The following is a 20,493-nucleotide window of genomic DNA, read 5'->3' on the forward strand; positions in this document are numbered from 1 at the left end:
ATACCTCTGAGAGTCCATCAGCTTAATAAAAGTGTCAAGCCGGCTGATTTGTTATGTCTGTTAATAACAGAAGCAAAGGGTTCGACGGGAAAGAGATTAAACAGACGGCTAGAACCGACGTACAGGTGCTGTCGTTTGTCTTCACTCATCCAGCTGGTCTACCTAATACATTTCTTCTCATTTTCTCTCTGTGTCGCACACAAACTATTTCCAGAGGTATTTACACTGCATTGCTGCTTCTGAGCTTTGGGGATGTTCGGTATTGATGGGTATGGGATTTCAGATCTCCTTGGCCAGGTTGTTCAGAATTATTTTGGCAACATACACCGTGCAAAGTATCAAGGACATCGGCTGCATTTATTTTTGGGAGTGAATGCTATTATTGTTGTTCTAATTGTGTGTGCCATTGTCTCAAAAGCTACTTAAATGTGGTAATTTGCCAGTCATTTTAAAGTACTTCAATTAAATAAAGCTACTCTGCAAAATAAATGCTTTTTTTCGAAGATAAATGCAATTGGATCAGAATTTAATTTATTATACATTTATATTTATATTTTATTTTCTATGGTATAACAAGGTAAACCTTGATGAGGGTGGTTGCGTTAAACTTAAACAGATACATTAACACCACAAATACAGTAAGTGAGTAAATAATAATAATAATAATAATAATAATAATAATAATAATAATAATAATAATAATAAAACTCTTTATAAACATATAGTAAATTAATGATTATTTTGAAAGAAATTTTTATTGCATAAAATAGGCCGGTCATGATATCTTTTTTTTGTGTTACGCTATATAGAGCCAAAATTTATTGTGATAAACGATAATGTTGTCATTTTAGGACCATTTGACACTAAAGCATCATAATGCATGTACACTCCTCTAAAGAATACCTACTATTTTATTCTTAAGAATATTTCCTTTAATTATAGTCATTTTAACAATTTAATAATTACAAATCAGAATGTGAGAACCGACATTTCCTAAACAAATAAATAAGTAATAATAATAATAATAATAAATATTACCAAATGGGTCCAAGGCACAATCATCAGGCACCCACATAAAAGTACTATAGTACTTTATACTTAACCATACTGACATTGACACTTTTAATAGAGAGGTTGCACAATCAGCTAAAATGTGGCTAGAAGTGGTTTTTATGTATAGATGATGTATAATTTTTATTATAATTTTTTTTACAGTAAACCCGCATATTAAACTGCTTTTCGAAGTATCATGTGAAACTGAAGTTTTATGTAGATGTATTAATTCTAAATATTATGTTTTACCATGAGAAAAATACATTGCATTTTAAAGATATATATTTAAATAGAAAAGTGTTATTTTAAATAAATAATAACATTACTAAAAATAACATTAGTACATGTTTTGCTTTATTCTGGAGCTTAGGCTCACGGAATCTGTGTATGCAGAAATCTGCAGATTTTTAGCCCATTGTTGAGTATATTATTGTGATATAATAGAAGTAATATTAAAATGTTAATAAGATTTATTTACAATAGTTTGTAAAGTGATTTTTCAGTAATAAAAATTTTAAATGTATATATTTTTTAATTTCATATATTAAGTTTTTAGTTACAATACTCCTAAAATTAATCCACATAAACCCACACACACATTTATATATATATATATATATATATATATATATATATATATATATATATATATATATATATATATATATATATATATATATATATATATATATTTAACAAAATTAATATAAATACCAAATAAAATGTCCACAAATCCTGTCTGGCCCTATTCAGCATGTACAGTGCTCAGGAGTACACCCCTCACAAATCTATCTCTTAAATTCATATTGTTAATGGGAAGCTGTACTATATATTATATTATATTATATTTAGAGCTGTCAAAATAAGCGCATTAACGGACGTAATTAATTTGAAATATTTAACGCTTTAAAAAAAAAAATAATGCAAATAACACAGTTGCAGTTTTTTTTATTTCTTGTTGTGGCCGACGTGTGTTCAGGGCTGGCGCGTCCATAAAGGCGACCTGGGCGTATGCCTCGGGCAGCAGAATAGTGAGCGAACACCCCGGTCCTTACATTCATCCGCTACACCCACCCCCTCCCTCACGGTCCTCGGCCTTCCGGATGAATAAAACACTGTGATTGCCATTTGCCTATAGAGCGCCAGTTCAGTCCTGCATGTGTTTAACTTGCAAAGAAATTTGGATAAGACCAAGGATGTGCTTTTAGAAGGAAAGTTTCAGTATAAAACAATTAATGTCGCATCACCAGGCTATCCTGCATTTCCCCCAGAGTTTCTTGCAATTTCAGGTATTTCATTTTTAATATCTAGACTTTATCTACAGTTCAGCAGTTCACTCTCATTCAGCATATTTTCATTAAGGATGTTTTAATGGAATTTGTTACTGCATGGTGAACGGAAAAACCTCCGCATTTCGAGACTCGCGTGATCATTTAAGGTAATCAAAAATCGCTGCTTAAATGGTAAACTCTTAATCATCTTAATCATCAACGCTGAGTATTACTGTCCATGTGAATGAAAGTGCCAGATAAATTTACAAACTGTCAAAGACATCTGCGTCCATGAGCCCTCAAATGTGTCTCCTTCATGTTGGTGTGTCAGAATTTTTGCTTGTGAAATACAGCCTTAGTTTAGAATGCTTAGTTTAAGCAAATTTGATGAACACGATCGTGCTTGTTGATGAATCTGTAGGGATCCCTCTCGCTCACCGGCCCTGCGCGTGTTATGTGTGTGTGTGCGCGTGCATGCGTGTGTGTGTGTGTGTGTGTGTGTGTGTGTTTGTAGTCCATTTAGAAGCCAACATGGAAAGCATTTTGTTTGTTGTTGGCATTGATTGATGGCATTTACATGCCTGTGTTTTTATTTCTGTAATAAATGCGGCGTTTCGTGATTAATCATGATTAATTACAAAAAAAATGTGATTAATCACTTTAATTTTTTAAATCATTTGACAGCCCTTATTATATTATATTATATTATATTATATTATATTATATTATATTATATTATATTATATTATATTATATTATATTATATTATATTTGTCCTTATACTGTACATTAAATTAGTCAGTACTGAGGCCAAATCTGGAGCTTATCTAACAAAATAACTTTTGATAATGGTCCAAAAACTAGTACACCCAAATTTATGTCATAAAAAAAATATTAAATACTAATTTATAAAAGAGGTAAAATCAAGAGAACCAAAATAATAAAAAAATTTAGTTAAAATTTTGTAGAATTTTGTTGTAATATTTTATTGCAACATTTTGTTGAATTTAATTGTATTATCTTTCAGTTTCTAAATATATTTGGTGACTAAAATATTATTTTAATAAATATATCTAATCTGATTTGTTTAAATGCACCAAAACGCATCGGCCATATTTACTGAGAAATGGATAAACATATTTATTTTTGAAATGGGGTGTACTCAATTATGCTGAGCACTCTAAATAACTTTTAACTTTTATTTAATAAGTCTTTATGTGTCTGTACTGTCCAGCTGACAGCTGTAGATAATCTCCATGATGAAAAGGCAGCCACAAGTATTAGTGAAGATACTCATCTGGTGCAAACAAACTGCAATACATTGCATGTGTGCATTAAACATAAAGTGAATACATGAATATCAGCGAAGCAGCCGGGCAGTTGGGTGTAAATGTTTCCCTCCACAAATCACAAGGAGATTGGAAGCCATTAGGCTCTCTGACGATAGAGCCATAGGAAGCCACGGCTCATTAAGGCAGATTGCAAATGTCATTTTGCTGCTTCCTCCCTGGCCTTGTATTGAGGGATTGCAACGAAATTAATTTTGCATAGAGTCTGGGTTTTTGAATCGAAGCCAAATCACGCATGACCCACAGCAAGTGTGATTAAATCACTGGTGGAGTTTTGAGAAGGAAGGTCAACCAAACTGCAAACCACCCAGATTCCTCCTCATCCAGTTGATTGCCAGAGATTGCCATCTTTCATCTAAATAACTCTTTTCTTCTTCCATTCCCCAGATTGCCTGTTTGTCACTGACTATTTCACCCGGACGCCTCGCAAGCTCAACGCCTACCGCTCTTTTGCCAGCGTGGAGCTGTTCCACTTCAACGTGCCTGACGACACCGTGGTGGCTGTTTGGAACCTCATCACCTTCAAGGAGCAAGGGGGCACTTTTGGAGACAGCTGCCCAGACCGCAACGTCACAGTGTGAGTTGGCCAATCCTCCAGGTTACTTCTATAGAGGGTGAGAAGGGAGGTCAGCCAAGGACAACAGCACGTTTAGGTCATACGCATCCAATCAGCAGTTCAGATCAAAGGACAGGATTTGTAAAAGACAAATGTCATGTCTTTATTTGAAAGTTATCAAAAAAATATATAACAAACATGTTGCAAGAAACCCATAGAGCGGAGGAACTCTGATGCCACCTTGTAGGCCAGTCGGCTGCTAGCATAAAAATGGTTTGCTTGATAAAATCCCCATAGGATTTTCCCATAGCTTTTTTAGAAGATTGCAAACAATAAGCTCTGCATTCAAACCCAGTTCATTACACTTACACGTTTTGTTCAACCGGATAATCATCACTCGAAAATATAACTTTTATCACTTTTAAATTTTAAATGCAAACGCAAGAACTGAAAAGCTAACATTAGGCTATAAACAGGCTCCACTGCCTTTAGGGCACTCGTTTGTGATGTCAGCACCACCCTGCTTCCGACAACTTTTCACTCTTATTTTTGTAATATGGTCCATGACAGATTTACTTTCTTGATTTATTAAATTATTATCCACATGCATTATAAACAAATACAAATGTGGAAAAAACACAGCCGTATATACCCCCTACGTGCCTTTTGGAAAGTTGAACGTGGGAAATATATTTGTTTTGCTTTACAGTTGTTATAAAAGTTTTAAAACACGTACTGTATGTTTTGTAAATGTGCCTACAGAGTATTATTATAAGACATACTTAAATAAGTGTATTGCAAACGTGCAAACAGCCCGGTTACCTTAGTAATGAGGCACGAGGGACAGGTTTATCAAATGCCTGCAAATTCCATCATGGATACAGAACAACATTCAATATTATTTTTTGTCACAGTACAGGGAAAAGCAGCCCATACAGTCACATCTGCTATAAATTTTAAAGAGGAGTGTAAATATTGCAGTTATCAAATGAGAGTTAAATGTGTTCAAATGAAAAAAAAATACAAAAAAAAAACCGACCAAAAATCAATTGATCACGTTAAAATGAAAGTCGATATTTATGAATTTTTACAAATTTACTCACATTTGCATTACTGAGAGCAGGAAAGAGACAGGATGCACTGGTAAGCAGTCATGACTCTCTACAATTGAAGGCATTATCTACACACAATTTGAATTTCCAATTAGAAAAATACTACAAACTTTAAATACTATTTATGAAAATACTTAAATAACAGACAAATCCAAATGCAAGCAGGCCCTGTTCCAGACCAGTTCAGCTCGATGACATAATGTCTTTCACATCGTCTGTTGTCCAATTTAGCAACTTGTAAGCAACAGTCTTTTTAAAGAAGCCTTAAAGAAGCCGGTTGAAAATATCAAGAATGGAATGTAATGTCGTAGAATAAAACATGATTGTATCTTGAGTTTGCGGTAACCACGATCCTTATGCAAGCAATTTAACTGAAATCCCATTCAAAAAACCCATTGACTTTGGGACGAGGTGAACCAGAACGGGTAAAATGCTATCTAGCTTCCGGATTTTTGCATACAAACTGATATCATAGTTTCTCCAGTCCATAGAATAGTAGTTAGAAAATAGTAATTAGAAAATAAAAAATACCCCTCTTGAGAATGTAAGGATGTGTGGTCACACTGAAAAAAATTATTCAAAGATGATTCCTTGGATTTACTCAATTTTTTTTACGTTAAGTGGTTGTAAACAATTTATGTGTTGAATTTAAACAAACAAATTAAGTTGAACATTATTAAACTTAATTTGTTTGTTTAAATTCAACACAAAGAAATTGTTTGCAACAGTTCTGCATGCAACACTTTTTTCAGTGCATGAAATTACGCAAAATTGGCTTAACAAACCTAAAAACTACACATTTTGCAGAAGCTTCAGAGCACACTTTAGAGTTTGTTTTTACACATTTTACTGGTGGATGTGTTCTCTTTGATCAAACCGCTGATTGTTGTGCTGCTAAAAAATTATTAATTAACACTTTAGTTTAAGCTAAATGTAACCCTTCCTATGAAGAAGAATGTTAATTAAAGTGCAACTTGACCAACATAAACTTATGAGATGTTAATGTATCAGTATGTCATGGCTTTACTTGAAGGGGCGGATTAATATTATTATTATTAAGACATTTTTAAAAGCTCATGAACTCCTGTGTTTAAACTGTTCATTATGATGTAGACAGAACACTTTTCTATTGTTTTTAATGTAATCAGGCTATTGACAGACGTGACCATTATGTTTAATTACAGGAGTTTTATAATGATGTTTATAATAATGGAGTTTTTAATAATAATGTGCCCCTCAAAGTAAAGTCATGGCATAATGATACATTATAACTTGTTAGTTTATGTTGGTCAAGTTGCACTTTTAATGAATATTTTTATTGTAAGTTCGGTTACATTTAGCTTAAACTAACGTGTTAATAAATACATTAATTAACAAACATGAACTGACAAGTTATTATGGTAGTCGTTATTTACACATGAACACATGTGACTCGTGTTGCAGTTCATGATTAGCTCATGCCTTAACTCATTAGTTAATATTAAAGTAACATTTGGTTTACATATTAGTACATTATTAGTCATGTACTGTTATTGTTAAGTGTTATCAATTTTAGTATTCATGGCGGCACTCAATGCTTTGTTTTATTTGTGGTAGGTAGAGACACGGTCTTGGTAAATGCTCTTATGGGTACCAAAAAAGTTTACAGATGTTTGGAAAAGTTAAAAAAATTGAAATTAAGCATTTTAACTTTTCTGTTATACATTATATATTCTGTAATAGCGTTCCTATAATATAAGTAGTTTTTTTTTAAACAGCTATTTTATTCAGCTGTTTATGGCAACGGTATCTCCAGCAGAAAAGGAGCATCCTCATCACAGCCCACGATTTAGCAAAACTTTGAAAAACAACTTTATTTATACTGTATCACTTATACACCAACATTCCAGCATGCTTATAGTTGCTTATACCTTATATCCAAAGAAAAGAAAGATATCCAAAGATGCCTTTTCAATTTGTAAATAAATCTGTGTTTTTAAACTAATGGAGACAGAAGTCAATGATTTATTTGAATGATTTAGCCTGACATGTTTACTGTTCCAAAATATTTGAAATGTATCTTAAAATATAATGTATATTGTGTTCAATGGGAAAAGGTTTTTTTTTTTTACCAGTTGTATTATATTTTAGAGCAGTAATCAAAATACAGTAATACCGTGAAACTTGAATAGTGATATTTTTATCCAAGGTTATCATACCGTCAAAATCTTTGACTGGGCCATGCCTAGTTGGAAATTTTTTTTTTGTATCAAGCAAGTAAATGGTGCTCATCATAGACCATTTTTTTTACTGTACAAAGGCAATTTAAAAGTAAGCCACAACTGACAAAAAATACTTTCTCTAGCAAATCTATTAGCTATTTTCAGAAAGAAAACATAACGCTGCACTACATGACAACAAATGCTAAACTTGGTTGAATAAATTATGATGGGAGAACAATTCCTTAGGGTTCTCTTATCCGGCTGGCTGCGAGTGGTGATCTTTACAAGATTTGTGTTTACTATGATTATGACTTTAGTCATGAAATACTTTGTAAGATGTCTACATGATGACATTTTAAAAATGCGGCCTGTGATTGAAGCTTTCTTAGTTATTTAGAAAAAGGTTTGAGATTAGAACAGAATATTTATTTATATTGAAGTAGGTGGATAATGCTTAGATTATGGAAAAAAAGTATGCATCACATCATGGTGATACCTACATTACTTTACTGGCTGTTTAAATTTCCAGTAGTTTAGTTAATGAAGAGGAATAAATGTCTGTCTAAAGATGTCAAAATGGGACCAATATATGAAACTCTAATATTTAATAATACAGCAATTCAGTCTATACAGACTAGTCAAAAACACCTGACTCGGGTTGTACTGCATCAGCAGTATATATATATATATATATATATATATATATATATATATATATATATATATATATATATATATATATATATATATATATATAGTTTATTTGCAAAAATCGTTAACTCCATTTTTAGTTATTTTAAAATATCATGTTTTTATGTTGTGCATTGAAGGAATGATATGAAAATTACAGATAGAAATGTCTAAAACCAAAGTTTTTTAGTTTTCAGAAGTCATATACTTTGAGTAGGCCTATTAAAGAGTACTAAACTAATTTATGAAAAATTCTCTGAAATTTGTTTTTAATTAAACACTTCATATATCACCTTTTTAAAATATAAGAATGTTAAGAGGTTAAATAATCATTATACAGAGATTATATCTATTTTACTGCCCACACAATGGGTGGAAACATAATCAACACATTTAGTACTATTATAACTCATTATCTGCAGTGAACAGGGCTTTCTGTATGAAATTTGTAGAAAAAAAATATACTAAATAGATGAAAAATAAACAAGTAAAAAATGTATAGACATCTACTCATGTACGGTAAGATTAGAGGTGAACAAGGTGGCAGAGAATCTGCTAAAACTTGCTCAGAGGAAAGCGGTTGCTGTCAAATATTGTTTACTTCACATTTAACAGTGAATGAGTTTGCAAAGGTTTGCAAAGAAGGTTCATGCTTACTTTTTAAAAAGTCTTTTTCAGTATCTTTAAAATACCAAAATACATATTTTAAAATACATTTCAATATATTTGTTCCCATCCCTGTTTAAGAGTATTGTCTTGATCATATTTAAATTAGAGTATTTGTGCCCATGTAAACATACTCTGTGTGAGTTGGCCAAAGCTCCAGGTTACTGAGGGTGAGCTAGAGAGGTCAGCCAAGGACAACAGTGCGATGAGGTCAGACACGTCCAATCAGCAGTTCAGATCAGAGGACAGGATATGTAAAAGCCAAATGTCATATGCATGACTACAGTGACCTTTGCGATGCTCATTCTAAAGAGTACTTGCTGTTTGCCCTGATAAAATAGCTTTTAATCCAAGTTCAAGGATCATTTCCCAGATGCTGATCGTTTGCTGTGCTCTTCATAAAAAGGCATTCATCAAGTGCGGCGCTGGCAGATTTCACAGCGTAACTGCACACTGGAGATTCATAAGCATAAAATACCAAGCGACTCAGATAAGATTTAAAATCCAAATCTGACATTTTTAATCATTTTCACAGGGTCACATTCAGTAGAATTGTTTTTAGTGGATTAATCCAGTCTAAATTGCTTCTAAAATTAGGGTGGTCCTATACATTTATTAGTCATAAAGAATTTTAAAGAGTCCTCCGGTTCTCATCTCAAGGTTACAGAAATTAATAAAATAAAGCAAAATTAATCAATTATTGTAGGTTTGATAAAACAAACGTGTATAATTAAATACATTTCTGGGTTAATTTCTAGTTTTTTGGTCATATTGATTTTATTTTAGGGTTCAGGAGTTATTTTGTCATACAGCATTTTAAAACAAGTATTTCTAAGGTTTAAAGAAAGTGGATCCCTTAATAATGTTTTTATACAACTTTTTAAATTAATTAATATCCTGATATTGGATGAGAATCTGTTCTAGACTGTTCCATAATTTCGCACCATACAGACATGCACAAACTTCCTAAAGTTGTCCTTGTTTTCAACCTCCTAATATTCTGGTGTTCTCTCAGTTTACATATCCCTCTTGTCTTTTCTCAAAAAAAAAAAATGTTTGTATACATTTTGGAAGGAATTTCATACAAAAGAACCTGGACATATGATTAGTTTAACCTCCATAGCTGCACATTAATGCAAATATTTAATCACAGCAATATATAATATGTAATGAGCACAACTCAATGCATTTAGGCATGCAGATGTGGGCAAGAAAATTTAAGCCAAGCTTCAATATGAAAGAAAAAGTTGTTTTCAGATGATGGTGATAAACGTGGTGTGGTTGTTGGTGCCAAACAAGATTTCTTCAAGCTGAGATCTACTGGGATGTTAATACACAAGTATTTCTAAGGTTCAAAAAGAGTGGATTTGACATTATACATATACAGCGAGCAGTAGTTCAGTGTGTGAAAGTCTTGTTGTAATACCAGAGGTCAGAGAAGAATCACCAGACTGGCTTGAGCTGATACAAAAAAAAAAACCCTGTAATTTAAATAACCACTCATCACAATGACCTTGTAACGATTGCACAGTCGATTCTCGTGATGGCTGTTTACAACAAACTGCTTCCTTGAAAATGACAGTCTCCCGATGGCATAGTACAATAAGTTTTTAATCTTAGGTCTAAACTTAAGATATGATGCATTACATTTTATTTGCAAATTCGTATTACAGAAGCAAAACTTAATTTGGGATTCCTATCATATCTTACAAAATCATATTTTACCTTTAGTTTTAGGAAATCTTAAATTGTGCCATCAGGTTTGACAGTACTCTTACAGTTTTGTTACTAAGCAACCATCACTGTGCAAACTGCTAATGAGTTAGCCTAAACTAAAGAGATAAACAAAAATGGCAAAAAAAATTTTTTTAATGCAATTGCACTATAATCAGTAAAGCTCAGTTGGTCTCTGTTCTTCTAACTGTAATACCATCTTGCATGACAGTCTGTAATTAGATACATTTGGGACCCGAAATACTTGCAACCAGCATATATATATTGTTACATATATATTGTTTGTTTTCAACAAAAGTAAGAAACTCAAATATTTTATACTCACAAATACAAATTGTGAAAGTAAAGAGTGAGTAAATGATGAAAGATTTCTTTTCATTTTAGGTGAATGACATTATGACATTTATTCTAAATGTGGTCCTATCAAAAAAATGGATTCCAAACAGGATAATGTTTTAAACAATTAGTAATCTGTATGCACTCCCTAATCTCAGTGAAGCACCTATAGGATGTGGTGGAACAGGACATTTGAATTATCACTCAAAAAATGATTTCTGCTGCTTGTTCAAACTACTTGCTTAAAATAAGCTATAAAAAACACAATTCTTGATGTTTTTGGTACAAATGAATTGTTTTATGTTCAATCCACTTAAATTTGTTTAAACAATTTAGTTAACTAAATTGATTTGTGTTGAGGGAGCATGAAGGAATTATGTGGAACCCAGCATTTTTTACAGTACGTACCGACAATACCAGGACCAGTATCTGGACCTAAAGGAATGCTTCCTGGCACATTGTTGGATCATTGTGAGAAAGAATTGATGCACTTTATCGAAAGCTGAAAGGGGTCCAACAAGGTACTAGCAAGGTGTACCTAATAAAATGTCCGCTAAGTATAACCCTACATTTTAGTGATCATCAAAGTTTTAGTGATTTCCACGGTATAATTTTTCATGTCTCGTGGCTATATTATCAAGTTTACAGTTTCACTACATTTACTTTCATCGCAAGTGCCTCACTGTAATGCATATTTTGTTTGTTTTGATAAAACGAGGCAAAAGCTGAAAGTAATTTTTGTGGTAATCAGCATTATGCTGTCAGTCGAGCTAACTTGGAATATCCATTTAAAGCCTGGCGCATTTTAAGGCAGTGTTACAAAAATCCATTGCCCCATTTCCATGCTTCCTAGACACAGATGAAGCCAAAAATGTCCTGAAATGAAGTGTGAAAACACTTTTGTACATTTTCCTCCAGCGAACTCTCTGATACTTCGTAAAGGTGTTCTTTTAGCCGTTATTCTTTTCTCTACATTTCTTTCAAGTCATCCTTGAATGATCCTGGTGCACTTTCACAGCCAGCACACGGTGTGCTCGCACAAGAGCTGTTCTAAACTAAGTCTAAGGCCCTTGGGTAATCAAAATGGAGAATATTATTCACCGAATACTCAGGTCTTCAAATCCCAGCACGCTGGCTGTCATTAAAGTTCCATCGAAACACTGACCTTGTTATTGTCTGTCACTGAATGTACATCATAAGTGGCGAGGAAGTAACTCTTGGCCGTCTTTAATGTGTGACATTATAAAGAAGAGGAGAGACTGTCCTTGAGTTAATCTTCCAGTGTTGGTTACTTCTAAAAAATAGCCCTATCACACAGCTTTGCTATTCATGCATTCAGCATGTTATAACATCAGAACATTAGCATCTGTTTTATTTGTTTGCTGCTGCTACTTCGTTGACCTTAAAATCAGCATTAAGCATAACTGTAGCATTAACTGTAGCATTAAGCTCAGGTTATGCCATTTTTAAGCGCACGTCCTCTCTGGCTCATTTATTTCTTTGATGGCAGATTTCTTTCAGACTGCACATATAGAGGTGAATCTACTCAAGCCGTCTGTTTTATGTCTTATGGGTATATAATATTGTGAATAACACTCCCTGTGAAAAAGCTCTCAAGGGAAGGCTACATTAGAAAGTTGTGGTATAAACAGTGATCTCAGTGTTAACTTTGGAAGGACATGTTTTAAACTCTTAATGTCAGTCATAACTCCAGGGGAACATATCGCATTTCATAATTACAGTAAGTACGCCTGTGTTCCAGTTTGAGCGATAATGAAATATGTGTCTTGAGGGCCTATCATGCAATATAAATGGCCTGCCTGTGATTTAAATATTGTTTTTTCATGGCTTTTAACAAAGTTACCCTCTAACTTGAGTGAAAGAGTGCTACAGATACAGTGCATCTAATGATCAAACTGGGAAATATACCATAAAGTAAAGTTCATTCAGACAGTTGTAGAAGGATAAATTGATTGACAATAGATCATTTTATAGGCTGAAAGAAATACTGTAGGATGAATGAATGGAAGTATGAACAGAATAGAGAATAGATACTTTAGATCAGTGTTTTCCGTCAGGGGGTCCCGGCCCACAGGGGGGCCTCAGTGAGCTCTGTGGGGGGTTGCTTCATATTTAAAAAAAATTTAGCAGTGGACGCTTAGAAGAACGATCTTAGTTCATTTTATACCCTGGGCCTGGCTGACCAAAAAATTGACACATTTGTAATTACAAATTTCCACAAAAAAGACTCACCGAACTAAACTTAAAGGGTCACGAAACACCAAAACACATTTTTTGAGCTGTTGACAGTTGTATATGTGTCCCACACCGCTAAAAAAACACTATTAGGACACATATTTCACTAAAAAGTGAAAATTGGTTGTTTTTGCGTTATTTCGAGCAAATTCGTACTTCTGGTTTGAAACAATTTTTGAAGCTGCGTCATGGCCATCAGATCTTAGCGTGTATTTCAGCGTATAGACTGGACATCTGTACCTGGGTGTCCCGTATTACGTCTCTGAGTTTGTTGCATTCATTCATGAGTAAGGCTTGGTTCAAACTAATCAGCGCGCTCCATTATGTATGCGCTGCAACTTCATTAATATGCATGCTAGCTTTCTTAGACTGTACCTGAAACAGTGTGAAGACAGCAGAGAGACAACACATGTGGTGTTGCCAAAAGAAGTGGGAAAAGAATAACAATTGTTTGGAAATACGGGTCGCCAGTGTTGCTTTCATAATGTGAAGATTTTGTTTCATTTTCTCTCTTATGAGAGCGCTGCTGGACTCACGTGTGGATCAGTGCTCGCGACACGCAGCAGAAATGCATTTATTTGGAAAATTTTTTACTCGAGAGCATTTCTCATCAATGGTGAGATCCGGATTTGCTGCTCGTCTCCTTTAAAAAAAGACGCAGCTCCAGTTATTATTGATTGTCTTGTCTACAGATTCGGTAAGTGTGTGTAATCAGTGCCCTATCTTTGTTCATTCAGATGGCACAGTTATAGTTCGTATGGTTAGCAGTACTCTTTCAGTGTTTAAAGACAGACCTTAATCAAAATGATTTCTAAGTTACTTAGTTTACAGTATGTTAATATCACTACAATATTGAAAGATCCGCTGTAAATGCTGCTCTCTGTATGTAAACACGTAAACACTGTAAGCAAACTTTTGCCGACCGTCGTGTTGAATTTTCACCTCATTTTGTGACAGTATAGTCTACACACACATGGCTTTCTGACCTACTGAGTTCATCTGAGTTACAGAGAAATGCAGAGGCTTTTTTTTCTTATATGAGGTGCGGTATCAAACATTTCATCGTCATTAAACATTAAACGTCTTTCTCCCCTGCGTGTGTGTGTGTTTGTGTTTCCTCGGTCAGCAGCGCATGCCCAAATGGCAACTCCCATTTTTACTCAAACCCTGCCCATTTTCCCTCCCCCGACACTCCTGCCCAAACAGAGCTAGACACACCCACTTTCCTGACTTTTTACAAACAAAAGGTGTAAAAACATCCTGCTGAAACGGGGGGTTTCATGGCCCTTTAAACTCTGAAAACTTTAACTGAAACTGTTTCAAATCACTGTAATCTTCTATGTGAAGCTACTTTGACACAATCTACATTGTAAAAGCGCTATACAATGAAGTTGAATTGAGTTGAATCACTGGAGTCTGGAGTCTCACTGATTCACTTTTTGCAGCTAATAGTATGACTAGGGCCACACACAGATTCTGTGCATGCAGAATTCCGCAGGTTTTCTGCAGATTTTTAGCCCATCCTTAATTCTGAGTAAATGTGTGTAAATCTATATTTATTCAGTTTTTTAATTAATTACAGTAATGTTATTAACTAATGTAAAAATGTTCATCTGATTTATTTATAATACAGTTTGTACAGCAATATTTTCTGTCTTTTTGTAAATGTATTACATGTAGGTCTTGCTTTGTTTACCGAATAAAGTGAATCTAATTGGATTTGCATTTTAAACATTAAATAAAAGTTCAAAAGATATTATTTTTTATTTCACATATTAATGTTTTAGATATGATACTCCCAAAATAATTTCACAGAAATCTGCAGATTTTTACCAAACTTCTCAGCAGAAATAGCAAAAAATGTCCACAGATTTTGTCTGGCCCTAGTAATGACCCAAGCATACTGGACCCATCATTGGTCCATGACTGGACCAATACTGAAAACACAAAATACCAAGATAGAAAGATGCAGAAAATACCAAGATAGTTAACAGAACTATTATTCCATTTTCCCAGCTACAGTCAATAGTATCTGGATGCAGCCTTTATGATGCAAGCTGAGATTGCATCACTCAGCCTTGCAATGTCAGACACAATGCTCTCAAATGGAGTGAGTGACGTCACTGACGGGTAGGGTTAGGGGTGGGGTTAGGTGAGCCCAGTAAAAAGCATTGGATGCAGCTTAGATTGCACTGCACCAGGTCTGCATCCAGACCCCTCTCACCACAGTGCGTTCTCTGCGCCAAAGTTCTTGCTAACGAATGCCTAAGGATGTCTAAATTAATAACACATTTGCAGAAGACTCATGCGATATACTGTAAGGTGGTGTACCCAATACAAATGGCCAGCTGATGTTTTGCTTTTATGTTTTACATTAGGCTATTATTTGTGCATGAACATATCTAGATATAGTAATAAACACAGTTTTTTGAAAACCTTTTTTTTTTTTTCATGTGTACTGCAAACTTAAATGAGCGATAATATCAATAAATGTGGAGGGGGCCTTACAATATTTTCCAGGGGAAAAGGGGGTCTCAGGCAAAAAAAGGTTGGCAAGCACTGCTGTAGATAAATGGATAGATATATTGACATATGTATATGTTGATTTGTGGAAAGATAGAATGAAATATAGAGACATGGATTAAAAATTTTAGAGTTGAATGAATATTTAAGTAAATGGATATACTGTATAGCTGCGTAAATGGGTGGAGGGATAGAAAGAAATATGGATAAAATACAGATTTAGGTAAGACGGAATGAAAAGCTGGATGATGGATGGATGATGCTTGGAATTAAAATTGAATTTGACCAAGCACAAAATTGCTTTAAGTACTTAATTATGCAGGAAATATTAAACACGAACACTTGCTATTAGATTGAAATATATTCTACATATAACAATAATACAAGTTTCTGTTAATGAACATTTTACCCTATACTGTATTAATGCTAAAAGTTTTCATTCTTAGTCTTGGAAATAGATTCTTGTTTTAGTGAGCACACAGTCAGAGCTATTTCTCTGTATGATGCATTTTTTCTTGATTGAGCATCATCTGTTTCAGACTCTAATTAGCAAGGTTTGGGGATTTTAATCACAGTTTAAGTTGTTAAATGGATATTAATTTAAACATTTAACTACTTCAAAATGCAGTCCTTGATGAAATCATCGTTGAAACATTTTCAATTAGCTTATTTATGAATAAAAACAAACTGTGGATAATTACAGTATTACTGTACTTACACATACCTTAGAAGGCATAAATCTTTATTCAGATTTCAGAAGGTTTTTTGTTATATATTATTGATAGGTCTCACCTGCTTGTCTGATAAATATGAACTGTAACCAAACAAACAAACAAATTGTATTTAGCACATACTCATATCTTTTAGGTAAATTGTAGGTACAGCTATATCTTTTAGATGTCATTTTTATGTTAGTCCAGATTCGTATTGCCAAATCTCATAAAGCAGTATAGCAACACACACAAGCAAGTTTTCCTGACTCCTTCCGGGACAAATACATTGTGAAATGAATATATGTACCTTACTAAGCCACATTCATATGTTTAATTCAATTATATCTCATTTATTCATCAAACCTTTTAGTGTTTTTGGATAACGATTGGATTTTGACTTTTATAGTAACCTGAAACAGGCTTTTTCAGCTGGCATGCAGTTTTCAGATATTTTTGATACAAGATTAGAATAATTTGGCAGACGTTTGTATCTGTGATGATCATGAAATGGCTTCGTTTTTAACTTTCATGTTCAAGCATAGGCATCTATTTAAGTCAAATCCTCAAACCAACCTGCAATTTGCATACTGGTCTGTAGATAGAAATGGATGTATGAAAAGAAAGATAAATGGATATATAGAGTGTTAAATAGATATATAGAGATTTATAAATAGAGGCACAATGATGATATATGTAGGAGGAATATAATATGAATATGAAATGTATTAAAAAGAACCACAAAGAATGTATAAGTTATTAAATTCTTTGGTGCCTCAAGACGTTGCACTGTTTGAGCGAACAGAACATTTAGAGCACAAAGTTTTGTCACGAGGCCCCAGGTCTTCTTGCTGTTTTCATAATGAACAAGGCAGGGCTCCATTCTGTCGATTCAGCTGTCAGATAGCAGGCAGGGGGTGCCATAGAGAGATGGTAATTAAAACAGGCTGTACTCAGTGCCAGGGGAGAGATAAAGCGTGAGGATAAGATAAAGAAATGGGAGAAAGCAGGACGACTGGGTCTAGTGGATAACAGCCCAGCGCTGCAGCCCGTAGATCGATATCACGGTGCCGGACGGGCCATGACTGCTCTAATTGCGGCCCGAACAAACCAGGAGGCCTGGGCAGAAACAGAGCTCCCAAGGTTCTCCCTGCAGTCCCTTTTCACCAGATCCTTCTTTTAAACATCAATCCAAAGCTTTTGGGAAGACTTTTAATGCTAAACTGTCACATCGCTTCAGATAATCAATGCTGGGTTTTTATGGATAAGCGATGAGATTCTCGCATTCAGATTATAATTGAGGTCGCAGTTGTGATTCTCCAGTCTGTTTGTGTCTGACCTCCTGGCTGAAGCCTGAAGACTTTTTTCTTTATCTCCCCCTCATCAATAATAAGACAGCGAGTGTCATGCACATTAATAATCTTAAGATCTAATTCATCTCACATTGGTGCAGAGGGACCGGCATCTCAATGCATGAGGCATGGTAATGCGAGACAGCAAGACAATGATGGAAATCACCTCACCTCAATTAGACTCCAGCTCTCAATCTGCATTTCATGCCTGTTTGTTTAGACAAATACGAGAACAAGAACAGCAAGATTTATGGCATTCATTTGCATAATATGGAATCTAGGGGATGAGACTGTCAACAGACCTAATCAAGACGTAAACTAGGAGATGAGTGACAAAAACACAAAGGCTGCATGTCACATTTTTCTGATTAACCTCAAAATCTATCTCAGGTCACATGCGGAGTCTATTTTGAGCATGGTGTTTCTTATAGCAACTAGCTAAATGTAAAGTGGTTTTGTGCTAGTAACTGAAGTTATGCATTGATATCTGCAGTTTGTTAATGTATTTTCATACTCTGCCTCCCAGCAAAAAACAAAAAAACAAAAACAAAACTGTAAGTAAAACTTTTACGATGTGCCTCATTTGTCTCTCTGCTTGTCTCCTGTCCATGGTGCTGAAAACAAGGAGCACAGATGACTCTGGTGATTACTCAGATTTTAAATTACTCTGAATATCACACAGTTTTGGGAAAAAAAAAAAACATAGCTGTAACATTCTGTTTTGCTTATTTATACTTTATATAATTATATGTTAATTTATGTAACTATATGTTTATTTATCACGCCAAGAGTTCACGTAGAATTGGCATAGAGACATACAGTTGCAGACAGACTTAAAAGACATAGACTGTAACACTTAAGTTTTTTTTATTTTAACATTATTGAATACACTTATTATTTTATTTATTCAATCATTTTCCTATGGCTTTGTTCCTTGTTCATCAGGGGTCACCACACCACGGAATGAACCGCTTACTATTACGGTGTGGATGCCCTTCTAGCTGCAACCCAGTACTGGGAAACACCCTATAACTCTCACATTTACACACTTTGGCAAATTTAGTTCATCCAGTTTAACTATAACGCATGTCTTTGGACTGTGGGGGAAACTGGAGCACCTGAAGGAAACCCAGGCGAACACGGGGAGAACATACAACCTCCCAGTGAAATGCCAACTGGTCCAGCCAGGACTCAAATCAGCTACACTGCTAACCACTGAGCCTCTGTACCACCCTGAACTTAATTCATTCATTTAAAAGGTTCAATTATTTAATTTAGCCTACAAAGAAACAAACAAACAAATAAATTGTATCTTAGTGAGTAGACAGATAATCAAATAAAAAAAATAGAGATATAAAATAAATGAATGGGTGATTCAGTAGAAAGATGGATAGAGATAATATCTGATAAATGGATAAAGTTAATTAAGTACACTTTATTATGAGATTATAGATCATGAACACAAATTAAGATAAGGAAAAATTAGAATTAGAAATTAAGTAAAAGGAAGAAAGAAAATAATAGAAAAAAAATGAAACAAGGAAGCATGACATTAGAAGGGATGGATCAAAAGAAAGGTAAATCAGTCTATGTGATATTGTCTAAATGAACTGGAGCAGTTTGTTTGTGGTGAGAGAGCATAATTACAATTAAAAACTTTTTTTTTTTTTTAAATCAAAGGCACTGGATGGTTGATATCATTGGCAATGGAACCAAATAAAACATCTGTGCTGTTTTTAGAAATATAAAACATTCAAGAAGTTGAACTAATTATTTTTAATTAACTTATTCCACACATTTTTCTTCAAATGTAAAACGATTCTTACATTGGCTGGATTAGTGTTTATTAGTCAAGGTTAGCCATTCTCAGTTTTGACTGGATTTGAAAAGAACCATTTTTTTAACGTTATTAAAGCATTTTCTTTTTATATATTTTTTGCACACTTGTCTTCAAAAACCTATCATTGGTCAGTGTAGATGTTTTTGTTTTTATATTGTAGAAAGGATATGACACAATCATTGGATGTAAACATACGCAATTGCCTTATTAAAAAATAAATAAATTTAAACAAATCAGCTAATATTTTTGGTTTGATTTAGTAAAACCAAATAATATTAAAAACAAGTAATATTGTTGGACAATAATAAATAAAATTAAATCTAATTCACTCAGCACTCAAAATTATTAAAATAAAATTAAATGATAATTATAAAAAATATGTAAAATGTAACATTTTATAATAACGTTTTTGTGTTTATGAAGTTACATTCAAATCAAATATTTTAAGAGAGAAACGGATACACATTTAAAAACAATTGCAAACTATAATTTACAAACGTCTTTTTTATTTTATATATATTTTTTATTCCTTTAAATTTACAGTGTATGGTACAAGTGTGTATTTACCCAACAAAGATGCATCTAAATGCAAACCCCTTTTCCATGTTTGTCTAAAGACAAACCCCCATTTCAATGTAAATTTCTAAAAATACATTATTATGCATGCCAAACTAGTAGTTGGTCATGTTACTTTGTAAAGAAACACTCTGAAAAAAAAAAAAAAAAAAAACTCTACAAAAGAAACACTGCTTGTGCAAGTTTGAATCGCTTCCATTTACTCAAATATTGATATATGTAAATATGTGGCGTTAATTAATCATCATATCACATAATTAATATGATT

At 33.7% G+C, this 20,493-nt stretch overlaps 1 protein-coding gene across 2 annotated transcripts in view; it reads left to right on the forward strand.

The window, feature by feature from the left end:
• si:dkey-84j12.1 overlaps positions 1-20,493 on the forward strand; it is a 293,735-nt gene that overhangs the window by 93,624 nt on the left and 179,618 nt on the right. For both annotated transcript variants that reach the window (XM_001920797.9, XM_073951375.1), the window contains exon 2: positions 4,061-4,250. In XM_001920797.9, coding sequence (XP_001920832.2) covers positions 4,061-4,250 — 190 coding nt within the window. The remainder of the gene's footprint in view (positions 1-4,060; positions 4,251-20,493) is intronic.

The sequence above is a fragment of the Danio rerio genome, chromosome 5 (assembly GCF_049306965.1).
Source record: "Danio rerio strain Tuebingen ecotype United States chromosome 5, GRCz12tu, whole genome shotgun sequence".
NCBI lineage: Eukaryota > Metazoa > Chordata > Actinopteri > Cypriniformes > Danionidae > Danio > Danio rerio.